The 13,536-nt window shown below is 44.4% G+C and overlaps 1 protein-coding gene across 3 annotated transcripts in view; it reads right to left on the reverse strand.

The window, feature by feature from the left end:
• The window catches only part of LOC146344497 (uncharacterized), a 49,732-nt gene that overhangs the window by 27,179 nt on the left and 9,017 nt on the right, over window positions 1-13,536 (reverse strand). The window contains exons 4-6 of one of the 3 annotated variants that reach the window (XM_084857484.1): window positions 12,315-12,338; window positions 11,730-11,810; window positions 1,415-1,898 (exon numbers count right to left, since the gene is read on the reverse strand). In XM_084857484.1, the coding sequence (XP_084713610.1) occupies window positions 1,560-1,898; window positions 11,730-11,810; window positions 12,315-12,338 (444 nt within the window). In that variant the 3' untranslated portion in view covers window positions 1,415-1,559. Of the gene's footprint in view, window positions 1-1,414; window positions 1,899-11,729; window positions 11,811-12,314; window positions 12,339-13,536 lie in introns of those variants that run through there. The other 2 variants (XM_084857486.1, XM_084857485.1) reach the window with 2 other exon arrangements.

Raw genomic sequence — 13,536 nt, forward strand, 5'->3', positions numbered from 1 at the left:
GCTAGATAGCATCACCGATGCAATGAATATGAACTTGAGCACACTCCAGGAGAAAGCGGAGGACAGGAAGGCCTGGCGTGCTATGGTCCATGGGTCACGAAGCGTCGGACACGACTTAACAGCTGAACAACAACAATTAACAAGTTACACAAGAGCTTTTAGGTTATCTCATAGCCACAGAATTTGCACATATGTATTTGTATTTTAACCTGCCCTACCTCAAAAGGCTTATGTTGATTAGTATTTAAAAACAACACTTCAATTTCAGATTACTTTTATACTGTTAAAAGAAACTCTTACTCACCTGTGGCCATTCAATTCTTATCCAAACACAAAGATGTTGTCTGTTCCCAAGCATGTGGCAACATGTTTCTCAAGGCACCCAGCTCATACAAATCTCTTCCAGGAAGCAGCTCCTTTGAACATAAGAGCTAGCATGACCATGTCATTTCGTCCATGGGGCTGTTTTGTGTGAAAGATTTTAGGTCACCTGAACTGGGCCATATAAGTGGGATTTAAAACAATATAGTTGGGGCAGAGGCCTCACAGATGGGTCCTGGTGTTTCCACTGAAGGGCTTGTGTACTTTTAAGAGTGCTCTTCCTGCCTTTTCTGCAAAAACCCTGATTATCTGATTTACTGTGGTGTATTATGGATAGGTGGGTCACTCATCACATCAGTGGAACAAAATGAATAGGGTATTAAAGGGCTTGTGACTACAGTATAATCTTAAGAATGTAATATGTGTTTTAATTTTAATTATTACATATAGTAATTGAGAAACAGCTCACTGTTGTGTCATAACAACAGAGGACTTAATGAAGTAAATCAAAACGACAAACGCGTTATTGGTGATTCATCATTTATTGTAAACTGCAATGGGGAACAGTAACTTCAGTTCTTGAAACAAACTCATAACCATGAGTATGGACACATTCTCTTTATATGTTTTGTATTTATTGATATAATTCTCAAAATATGAATGCATAAACATTATGAACCGGTAGCAATCTTAGTGTCAAATCATACATAGCATGGCAGAAAGATACTCATGCTTTTTCTGTCACTATAGTTCTCTGTTCTAAGATGCTTCCCCGGTGTTGGGCTGTGTGTGTTCCATAATTCAGTTTTGAACCCCAGCTTTCCCTTTAAAAAAAGTTCTAGACATTATAACATTAAATTTGGACTTGAAGCTACAGGCAATACCTGTTGAAATTTCAGAAGCTATAGGAGGAACTAAGTAATATTTCTGGTGATGAAAGGCAGAGCTTCAGTGGCCTGCCTATCTCCTTCCCTCTCCTCAATGCTGATAAAATGAGAATAAATTGTGCAAGCTTTCTCAAGTTGCAATTACACAGGTTACAACATATCATTTGATGCTGATTAATAGGCTTATTCTCATTTTTCCATCCTCGTTCCCTCTGCACTCAGATAGCTAAATCATGCTGAAAGTGCTCCATTGTATGGTGTCTTTTCGGTACAGGAAGCCCAATTTCATGTGGGTGAACAGTCCTGGGGCATAGTTCACAGAACCAGGCAGCCTAGATTTGTGGCATGATGTTAGGCATCCCCTCTGTGCCCTTCAGTGGTACAAGAGGTGGCAGATGTTGTGGCATCTAGAGGAGACTCTCTTGTAATCAATGGATATTCACCACCTGGGAGATATGAAATGGGTCCAAAGTCTTTGGCATGAGTGAACTTTGCAGGGATTCTCCTGGGCGTGGGCCGACAGCCTGAAGAGTGAATCTTCAGAAAAGTAGCTGGTGATGTAGGACCAACAAGGTCTGTTTTTGCAACTGGTTTCATAGTGCTGGGTGCTAGAACACTTGGAGCCTTCACTGCCAACATGTTTGTTTGCCGCCTTGGGATTTTTGATATTGTATCGAGCCCTTGGCCAAGCTGAGAAGAAATGCAAAGGGATTGTATGACTATGAAATGCTGGGCTATTGTCTCTGGTAACTATATTTATTTAGTACATTTCTAATCTGCCCAATAACTGGTGTTCTCTGGCCAGATTACAACCAGTTAAAAAAATAAAATGCCATTTTAAAACAGTTAAAAATATAAAACAGTACAAATATTTAAAATAATAAAATATAATGTAGAACAATAAATGGCACAAGAAGTGATAGAACAGCCATAATAACCTAGAACTAGATCTCTAAAATGCCTGGGAGAAAAGAAAGGTCTTTGCCTGGTGCTAAAAAAGATGACATAGGTGCCAGGTGAGCCTCTTTGGGGAGTTTATTCCATAAGTGAGGTGCCACCACTGAGAAGGCCTTCTCTAGCTACCCGCCTAGCTTCCTTTGGTGAGGGCACCCAGCAAAGGGCCTCTGAAGATGACCTAAGGGTCCAAGCAGGTACACGTGGCCGGAGATGTGCCTTTAGATACTCTAGTCCCAAGCCATTTAGGGCTTTAAAGGTCAATGCCAACACTTTGAATTGGGCTTGGAAGCTGATGAAGCACTGGCATCACATGGTTGAACTGGCCAGTCCCAGTTAATAAACTAGCAGCTCTATTCTGAACTAACCAAAGTTTCTGAACCATCTTCAAAGGTAACCCAAAGTACAACACATTGCAGTAATCCAACCAGGAGGTTACCAGAGCATGGATAACTGTCGCCAGGCTATCTCTGTCCAGATAGGGTCACAGCTGGTATATCAATCTAGCAACGATCTGGTGGATCCACAGTTGGCTACAGAATCGGACTTGAGTGCTTATCAATGGGATCTTCTCAAACTGGGGAGAGGTAACGAGCAGGGTACCGCAGGGCTCAGTCCTGGGCCCAGTGCTCTTCAACATTTTTCTTAATGACTTGGAGGAGGAGGTGCAGGGAATGCTGATCAGATCTGCTGATGACACAAAATTGGGCGGGATAGCTAATACCTTGGAAGACAGAAACAAAATTCAAAGTGATCTTGATAGACTGGAGCGCTGGGCAGAAAACAACAGAATGAAATTTAATAGGGATAAATGCCAAGTTCTGCACCTAGGAAAAAGAAACCAAATGCACAGTTACAAGGTGGGGATACGTGGCTCAACAACACTACAAGCGAGAAGGATCTTGGAATTGTTGTCGATCACAAGCTGAATATGAGCCAACAATGTGATGTGGCTGCAAAAAAGGCCAATGCTCTTTTGGGCTGCATTAATAGAAGCATAGCTTCCAAATCCCGAGAAGTACTAGTTCCCCTCTACTCAGCACTGCTTAGGCCTCATCTGGAGTACTGTGTCCAGTTCTGGGTGCCACATTTTAAGAAGGATGCAGACAAACTGGAGAGGGTTCAGAGGAGGGCAATGAGGAGACTGGAAACAAAGCCCTACGAGGAGAGACTGAAAGAACTGGGCATATTTAGCCTTGAGAAGAGAAGACTGAGGGTAGATATGATAGCGCTGTTCAAGTACTTGAAAGGTTGTCACAGAGAGGAAGGCCAGGATCTCTTCTCTAACATCACAGAGTGCAGGACACGGAATCATGGGCTCAAGTGACAGGAAGCCAGATTCCGGCTGAACATCAGGAAAAAACCTCTTGACTGTTACAGCAATACGACAATGGAACCAATTACCTAGGGAGGTGGTGGGCTCTCCCATACTGGAGGCATTCAAGACGAGGCTGGACAGCCATCTGTCGGGGATGCTCTGACTTGGATTCCTGCATTGAGCAGGGGGTTGGACTTGATGGCCTTGTAGAACCCTTCCAACCCTACTATTCTATGATTCTATGAATCTAAGCTGACAAATGGCACTCCTGGCCACCTGGGCCTCAAGTGACGATGATGAATCCAGAAGTACCACAAGTTGTGTGCTTGATCTTTCAGGGGGAGTGTAACCCCCCTCCAGGGTAGGTTGAATGCCACTCAACCAAGCAGATGAACCCCTGCTAACAGTACCTCTGTCTTGTCTGTGCTGAGCTTCAGTCTGTTGGCCTTCATCCAGTTCATCACCCTGCTCTGACACCTATTCAGGACATCCACTGCCTCACTTGGGTTTGATGAAAAGGAGAGGTAGAGCTGGGTGTCATCAGCATATTGATGGCACCTCAGTCCACATCACCAGAGAACCTCCCCAAGCAGTTTGATGTAGATGTTAAATAGCATGGGGGATAGAATTGAGCCCTGTGGAACCCAGTGATGTAATTGCCACAGAACAGAGCAATAATCCCCCAGCACCAACTTCTGGAAGCAACCATCCAAGTAGAAATGGAACCATTGTAAAATAGTGCCCCAACTCAGACAGCCCCTCCAGAAGCGTACCATGGCCAATGGTATCAAAAGCAGCTGAGAGATCCAGGAGACCCAAGAGGATCACACTCCCCCATCTCTCTTTCAGAAAAAGAGGCTTGTACTGCCAGCCTCCTTTGCTGGCAGCAGGAGAAATTTACAAACTCTCAGACCCAACTGGCCATCCCCTCCTTATTAGATGTAACAAGCCAAGATGAGCAAGGGGCAAGCATACAAGTGGTTGGTCAAACTTGTCCAAGTACCTTGTCTGCATCCTCATGCCTTATTGGTCAATTGCTGTAATAAATTTGCCAGGCACTTTGAGGAGAAAGTTGCTCGTATTCGCTTAGAACTTGACGCCACCGTTACCACAGAGTCTGAGGAGGTGTCCAGTGTTCCGTCTGATTGTGTTTCCTGGGATCAGTTTCAGTTGCAGCAGCCTGATGATGTGGACAAGACACTTGAATCAGTCCATCCCACCACATGGAAGCTTGACCCTTGCCCATCTTGGCTAATACAATTTAGCAGGGGTGGACAGATTGGGTGGGTCCAGGGGGTGATAAATGCTTCACTCCGTCAGGGGGTGGTGCCTGCCGCCTTGAAAGAGGCTGTAGTGCACCCTCTCCTGAAGAGGATCTCCCTGGACCCAGAGGTATGTGAGAACTATCGCCCCATCACTAATATCCCCTTTTTTGGCAAAGTGCTTGAGCGTGTGGTGGCTGGGCAGCATCAGACGTTCTTGGAGGAAACTGATTATCTGGACCCATTTCAGTCTGGTTCCAGGCCAGGGTACGGCATTGAAACGGCCTTGGTTGCTCTGACTGACAACCTACTCTGGGTAAAAGACAGGGGGAGTGCTACCCTGTTGATCCTCTTGGATCGCTCAGTGGCTTTTGATACCACTGATCATGGTACCTTACTGGATCGACTGTGCAGGATGGAAGTTGGGGGCACTGTGTTACAGTAGTTCCACTCCTACCTGCAGGGCCAATTCCAGAGAGTGGTCTTGGGGGATTCCTGTTCTACCCCAGGTCTATTAAGCTGTCGGGTGCCACAGGGTTCTATTCTATCCCCCATGCTGTTCAACATCTATATGAAGCCGTTGGGTGAGGTCATTAGGAGATTTGGGGTGGGATGTCACCGGTATGTTGATGATGCTCAGCTCTACTTCTTGTCGTCAGAGGTGGTGAAGGTGCTGGACCAGTGCCTGGAAGCTGTCATGGGCTGGATGAGGGCCAATAAACTGAAACGAAATCCTGACAAGATGGAAGCTCTGTGGATTGGTGGTTCCCGAGTCAGAATTGGGTAAGCAACCTGTCCTGGACAGGGTTGCACTCCCCCTGAAGGAGCAGGGAGTAGCTTGGGAGTACTCCTGGATCCATCCCTGTCACTGGCGCCCCAGGTGGACTCTGTGGCCCAAAGTACTTGGGGCCAGCTTCGGCTGATCTGCCAGCTACAGCCTTTCCTGGACAGGGATAACCTAGCCACAGAGGTACATGCACTGGTAACTTCCTGACTAGACTGCTGCAATGCACCTTACGTGGGACTGCCCTTGTAGATGACTTGGAAGGTGCAGCTAGTGCAAAATGCAGCAGCTAGACTGCTGAATGGAACATCTCATAAAAATCATAACACCAGTTTTGAAGGAATTGCACCAGCTGCCAATACGCTTCCAGTCAGAATTCAAGGTTTTAGTGATGACATTTAAAGCCCTAAGCAGTTTGGGACCTTGATATTTGAGGCAGCGCCTCTCCCTATATATGCCTGCTCAAGGACTGAGATCTGGTGGAGGGGCCCTCCTCTGCATCCCATCAGTGTGGGGCATACACTATGGTTGGATGTGGGAGAGGGCCTTCTCTGCTGTGGCACCCCGGTTGTGGAATGCCCTCCCCTTGGAGGCCGGATTGGTATAGACATTGGTTTCATTTTGATGCCAAGTATAAACATGGCTTCTTACCAAAGCCTTTGAGGGCTAAATGCATTCCCTAAAGTAGCACATTGTTTTAACTGTTTTATTGTTTTAGATTTTAATTGGTATTAGCTTGTTTAATGTTTAATGTGTTTTAGCCGTTAAAAATAATTTATTGTTTTATACTGTTTAAATTGATTTTATCTGTATGCCGCCCTGAGATCTTAACGATATAGGGTGGGATATAAATGTTTTAAATAAATAAAATAAAAATAAAATGTCTTAACAACTGAAACTCATCCAATTCAGCTGGACCAGACAGTGCTCTGGACATCTCTGTTAAAGGAATCGCACTATAGAGGAATCCATCATGCTGAAATTGCATACCAGGGATCTGATGTTCAAAGAGTCATGCAAATTTATCACAGTGAGCTGTTGGGAGTGTGACCAATTCCCTCTCAGGGTCAGATTGTAATAACCCCTTCACCACCGGAAACTGCTCTGCTGGACGCCACAGCCTCACCGCCACATGGTAGGCTCGATAATGAGCTCTAACCTGTGTTCGGGTGGATTCAGCATGAGTCTTTCTTCACTTGTGTTCCAGCCGATGTCCTGCTTGCTTCATTGCCCTCAGCTCCAAGGTGTACCAAGGAGATACTTTGTCTCTGCCAAATTAGGGGAAGAGGGTGCTTGAGTGCAATCCTGTCAATTGCCCTAGTCAGTTCCATATCTCATAACGTGACCAGACTTTCTACAGGAGCACCAGTCATACCAACTAGAAAATCCCCCAGAGCTCTAGCCTCCGGCAGCAGACCATTCTAATAGGTCCCCCACCCTTGCAGAGGGGAAAAGCTGCCAAAAGTCTAAACATCAACAGGTAGGTAGTGTGATCTGACCATGACTTGATCCGACTATGACTTTAATTGGAAATCAACCCTGGCTGCTCATTAGAAGGACAGATACTGAAGCTGAAGCTCAAATATTTTGGCCACCTAATGCGAAGAGAAAACTCCCTGGAAAAGACCCTGATGCTGGGAAAGACTGAAGGCAAAAGGAGAAGGGGACGGCAGAGGATGAGATGGCTAGATAGCATCACTGATGCAATGAACATGAACTTGAGCACGCTCCGGGAGAGAGCGCAGGACAGGAAGGCCTGGCGTGCTATGGCCCATGGGGTCACGAAGAGTCGGACACGACTTAACAACTGAACAACAACAAAGAGTTCTCAACCAATTAAAACTTTGATCAGTTTACTCTTACCAGTGGACTAATCAGATCTGAATTTATATAGAAACAAATCCTCAATAGAGATGCTTTTTTTTTTAACTTAAAGGCAAAAGAGCTAGTGTAACTCAGCTGTGAGGCACAAAGACCCTGTCGGGGGGGGGGGGGCCGGGACGGACGGACTGTGGCTTACTTATTGTTTTGAACCTTGGCAGTTCCTGTAGAGCTGGGAGTAGCAACAGTGGGTGGAGCTTTGAGTTGCTCTTCTGTGTGTGCTGAATTAAAGAACAGTTGTGTTTGAGGCCTGCTGATGTTGCAGTCATTCCTTCTACCTATACAACAGACCCCAGTTCAAATGTTGCCTCTGCCATGAACTCACCGGGTGGACTTAGACAAGCCACTCTTCTCTCAGCCTCAGTCTCCCCATCTACAATAAGGGGATTATACTGGCTTGCCTGACAGATAGTTGTAAAGATTACTGAGATATCATATATGAAGTGAACTTGTTCAAAGTGATAAACGCTAAGTATTATAATTTACGACTTAAAATCACGCATTGTTAGAAGGAAAAGCCATCTTGAATACTATATTTTCCATTCTTTCCTGTAATAATACATAAGAACCAAAAGAGCCTTGAAAGATAAATAAGTGTTCCCTTAACAATCTCACTGACTACTGATTAACTTGATTTAAATCTTACAGCCCTGCTCTCACCTTATTTTCCTGTTGCAAATACGTTGGATTTTAGTTGCTTCCTTTGGGGGCTGCAGAGGAAATATGTGCTACTGGGATAATTATCTAAGGGCACAACCCTATGCATGTTTAGACAGAAAAAGGTCCTACAACTCCCAGCATTCCCCAGCCAGCCATGCTGGCTGGAGAATGTTAGGAGTTGTAGGACGTTTTTCTGTCCAAATATGCATAGGGTTGTGCCCTAAAACATTCATATCCCACTTCCAAAAAGGTCAAGAGGGATTACAAAGAAAAAGAAATATGACCACACACACACTATGATTAAAATACAGCCAAGATATAATACAGTAAAACATTATTAAATTCAAGAAATTTCCATTTTAAGTTGCCCACCCCGACTTAAAAGAAGAAACAGAGCAGCAAGAATCAGAAAGATAAAACAGAAAGAACTTGTGACATTGAACGTGTGTGTGTGTTTGTGTGTGTGTGTATGGAGTTTGTAAGTATAATAATTTATTCCTGTTATAAGTCTGTGTTTGTTTTTTTAAATCGTGAAATTTTATTTTATTTTGAAACAAGGTTAACAAAAAAGCAAGAAGAAGAAGGTGTATAATAATACATCACAATCATTAAAGAAACAAAGGAATTCACTAATTATAAATTTAAGTAGGAGCACATGGCTGAGTATCTCTAGAGTGAGAATGGGATCAGTGACAGAAAGGTGGATTTGCATGTGTGAAAGGATTGGCTGAGTGAGTGAGTGAGAGTGGGGGTGAGGTGTGTGTGCATATAAACACTGGGTGCGGTGCTTGTGTGAGTCAGATAGGGTTTAGAACAGGGATAGGGATCAGAGATAGGGAACTGATGTGTTAAGATTTTAGAACTGAGAGAGGTCTGTGGTGACTGTGAAGTGTTTGATTTGAGAGTGTGATCTGATGTATGGTGTATGAGAGAACATACGATGTAATTAATAAAGTGTATTTATTTAATCAAATCCTATGCCTTCTGCTCTTGGCTTCATAAGGGGAAGGTAATAAAGGAAACAATAGAGGTGATATTAAAAACAAGTGTGGCCTTGCAGTTAGAGGACTGAGTGTGGATTGGACCTGAGCCTTAAAAGTCCTGATGGCAGCGTGATTGTGTGTGGGGAAGGTGTTTCCTGCTTGGGGTGAGAAAGGCCTTAGAGGAGGGGTATTCTCGCTGGGAAGGGGCAGAAACACCACAGAACCCATCTGTCAGGGTGGACACTGAGCCCATAGAATCCCAGAGTAGTTCTGATGCTGAGGAAGAGCAGTCGCTCCTTCGGGAGAGGAGCACGCTCCTCTCCCAAAGGAGCGACTGCTCTTCCTCAGCATCAGAACTACTCTGGGATTCTATGGGCTCAGTGTCCACCCTGACACCATCAACCAAAGTTAATTAAAATCACTAACAATCAAAGGCCTTCCTTAAAAGGAAGGTCTTCACATTCTGGTGGAAGGTCATTGGGGAAGGGGCGAGGTAGATCTATCTGGCCATGGAATTCGAAAATCTGGGCCACTGGAAAGGCCCTCTCTCTGCTCCTAGTCAACCATCGTTTTGGGACATGTAAGGGCCTCCACTGCTGATCTTAATACTCAAGCAGGCTCATGTTCAAGAAAGTGGCCCTTCAAGTAGGCTGGTCCCACAGAGTTTTGAAGGTCATAACCAGAACATATTCTGGGATGCAAATAACATCTACCTATCCCACAGCCCTAGGTAGGTCAGGTGCATGGATACAGCTCACTCTAGAACCAAGGGAAGAGGATCTGCACTTAATTTCAGCTTGAAAGGGTGGAAAACTCAAAGTTACAGAATTTGTTGCCCAGCATGATCATCACCCCAAGAGCTTTTCATGTTCTATTGTAGCATGCAGTCTACATACCTTTCCACAAGGTGGCACTGTTTCCTGAGCAAAACTAGTTTGGGCCTAGAGAAATACAGTACTTTCTACCAATGCAGTCAATAATGCTTTAAATGGCACGGTGGAATGCAGTTATGGAAATATCAAGAGTAATTTCTCAATGCAGCATGTCACTGAGCAGCTTGACAGATGCCAGGAGAACACAAGTCACAAGGGCTTTGTGCTGTCTCTACACTTCTCTTCCATTTCTGAAGCTTTTATGTTTCTCCCAGCTGAGTAATTGCTTGAGGGTTGAACACTCCTTCACTGGGAAGTTTTATTTTGGGTGTGCTCAAACATGCCATGATTAAACTTTCTTTCTAGGGTTTTAAAAAATGCTTTTGGAGGTTGCCCACAGTCTGGCTGAACAACTTGGGGGGAGGGGGCGGCAGAGAGAAGCAAAGCCACGGTTGCAGACAAGGCAGATAAATGCAGAGATCACACGAGGAGGCTTTATAACTCCTATTGTTTTAATACATCTTAAATGTATTCGTATTGTAATTGTAATTGTTATTGTTTTTAATAGTGTATTTACATATATTTTAATATTTACATGTGTATAAAAATAAAATAAAGAAATATCCCCCCTTCTATCACAGCTATGCCCTCAGTGTACAAACTCACTAATGGTGATCATAGCAAACAGGTTATCATGTAATTGTTCCCCGACCCCAAAACACTTGCAACCTTACTGCATACCGACAATCAGGGGGCATCTCTATACCAGCCTAAAATCCTGCATTTAAAACAGGCTTTCTGCTTCCATTTTAAATGCAGGATCACAACGACTCCCTTTTTCACCTGCTTCCTTTCACCCCTCCCCTTTACCCCTCCTTCTCCCCGTATCTGAGTCTTCCATTATTTTGCATTGATCTCTCTCCTCTTTTTGCCGCTTTTCCTCTTTTCACAGAGGAAACTCAAGTGGAACACAACAGGTAATTTGATAGCTCATTATCTGCAATCTATTTAAAAATGGAACAAAGGGCATTTAGTGCAGGAGATGCCCTGGAGGTTCACGGTGTCATGTAAAGAGCCCGCAAACTTCCATGAGGGAGTAATCTCAATCGCAGGATAAAAGCTCTGTGTGAAGAAAGAGAAGGCTCACAGTTTCTTGTAACCTGTTAGGTGAGTTCTTTTCTTCTAGATCTGCAGATTGTGCTCAAATTGCCTTTGTCCCTTCACTGGGCAAAGCTCCCCTGTTTTCTGGACCAAAAAGCTCTGTAGTCATGACTGCATATAGTTTCCACATAAATGCTAGTAGAGCCTTATCTATCCTCATTGTTACATGTATCACATTTTAAATCTGCAACTGTGTGGGGTGGCACATAACACTATGCTAAGCCCCTGGCCACTGACTGTTTTTTTCTCTTTGTTATATATGCACATATTGGAGGTTAAATGGAAGTGAAATAATGGTTCAATAACCTTCTTGCATTTTTTAAAGTCATCTGTTTACTCCGCACAGAGCAGTTTTCATTGATATATTTACTACTATTTACGTTCATGTCTTTCACAGATATATTTACTAGATGTGACTGAAAAATAGAAACAGTTGAGCCCAAATCTCAAATTACTTGATTCACCCCCACCCCCACTATTACTGGCTGAAATACAGGGCAGCTGAGCAAATATCACAGGAAAAGGAAAGGGAATGTTGTTATAACACACATACTTTAAATCCTACTACACCCTTTTTCTGAATAACCTGAGGACTGGCCAAGACTCTTTTAAAGAACTAGACCAAAACACATTTATGGTAAATTACCAGTATGTGGAACAGGCATGGCCTTGTTCTGTATCCACTGTTGCTCTCACTGCTATCAGCAAAAGACAGGTGAGCCCCATTCTGTAGGTGAGAGAGAGGAAAGAGGAATCAGCGTCATGCTGCCTTCTTAAGCCTGATCTTATGAAGAGTCTACAACCCAAGGGACTATTTCTTTCCTCTGGCCTTTGGAAAGAAATGCCAAGGCTGTGAGAAAATGCTTAAATTTGGGGTTGGATCCAGATGTACGTTGGATTAACTGGACGTCCCTCCCCCCTCCCTCCAAGCAGTCCCCTGAAATTGGTACACAGAGTATCAAGGGCCCTGCTGAAAGGGGTGAGCTGTGGTATGGGGGGGATCCCCCAAAATCGGAATGAGGGAACTTCAGCAAGCGGAGCCCTTCCTCTCGCGGAAGGCAGATCCTGGCTCCAACCCATTAATATAAATAGAACCACTGCTATCCTAGCCGAACAAACAATGTAGTTCAACTAACATTGATTTCAGTTTCTAAAACAAAGCACTTTAAATCTTTTATTAAAGGGTTGGGCAATGTTTTCTGGGCTAAGTTGGAGAAAAGCAAACACTTACACAACGCTGCTGCGACAGGATCACCTGCAAAGGGGGTGGACGCAAGGGGGACAAACATGTCAACTTTATTTCATCTTCTGACCTATACAGCTCAAGTTCAGGGAGCTCCACCCTGCGCAGTGTTTGCACCTCCCACTTTTCCAATAGACACAGCCTCTGTGTACTCTCAATTAAGTCACCACGTAAACCAGTGGAGTGGAGCCTCTTTCAATCCAAGGGATGAATTCCATTTCCGAGAAGCTCTTGGGGGTCATGTTCCAGGGTTGGGCGAGGCCAAAGGTGAGGGACAAAATGCCAGCCTATTGTAGTTTGAAGCTGTTGCTGCCAGGAGTGAAGCCTCAGGACAAGGGGCATCCCAGCCTTTTTGAATGGGGGAAAAACCACGCAAAATCCAGGAGACCACCAAGCAATCACTGGTTGGGAGGGAGGGGAAGGTGGCCAGGCGTGACAATCTGGGGACAGAGATGTCAGAGGAATCTGCAATGGATTCAAATGCATTTGGATTTCTACGAATCCGACCTGTGTATTCCACAGTGGACTGTCTTTTCCAAGTCGTGCGGATTCTTCAGACTTGCAGACTGGTGTGTTTTTTTTTTTACTTTCTGGAATGTCATCAAATTTAGTTGTAGGAAAATATGTAAAATAACAACAACACTGGCCAAAAATGTGCATTTCCCCCATAGGCTGAAGCATGCAAATGCACATGCAGAGGGATTTGCACATTTCTCAAGTGTGAATTCACACTAATACAAATTTGCACAAACGTGGGAAATTGGAAAACTGTTATTTAATAGTTATATGAAGCCACTGGGGTGGCCACTGGGAGAATTGGGGCAAGGTGTCACCAGTCTGCTGATGACACCCAGATCTATTTATCTGTGACACCTGAATCAGGAGAGAACTTGCACATTCTGAACTGTTGCCTGGATGCAGTTACGGGTTGGATGAGAGCTAATAAACTGAAGCTGAATCCTGATAAGGCAGAGACTCTATGGGTGTGTGGTACCCAGCTCTGGGAATTGGGATGTCTTCCTGATCTGGATGGACTTGCACTCCCTCTGAAGGACCAGGTACATAGTTTGGAAGTGCTCCTGGATCCATCCTTGTCACTGGAGGCCCAGATGATCTCAATGGCCTGGAGCCCTCATTGCCAGCTTTGGCTGGTGTGCCAGCTACACCTATTCTTGGATATGGATAGCCTAGACACAGTGAGTCATGCGCT

The sequence above is a fragment of the Heloderma suspectum genome, chromosome 5 (genome assembly GCF_057233095.1).
Source record: "Heloderma suspectum isolate Gila_16-S chromosome 5, 16-S_ref, whole genome shotgun sequence".
Taxonomy (NCBI): Eukaryota; Metazoa; Chordata; class Lepidosauria; order Squamata; family Helodermatidae; genus Heloderma; species Heloderma suspectum.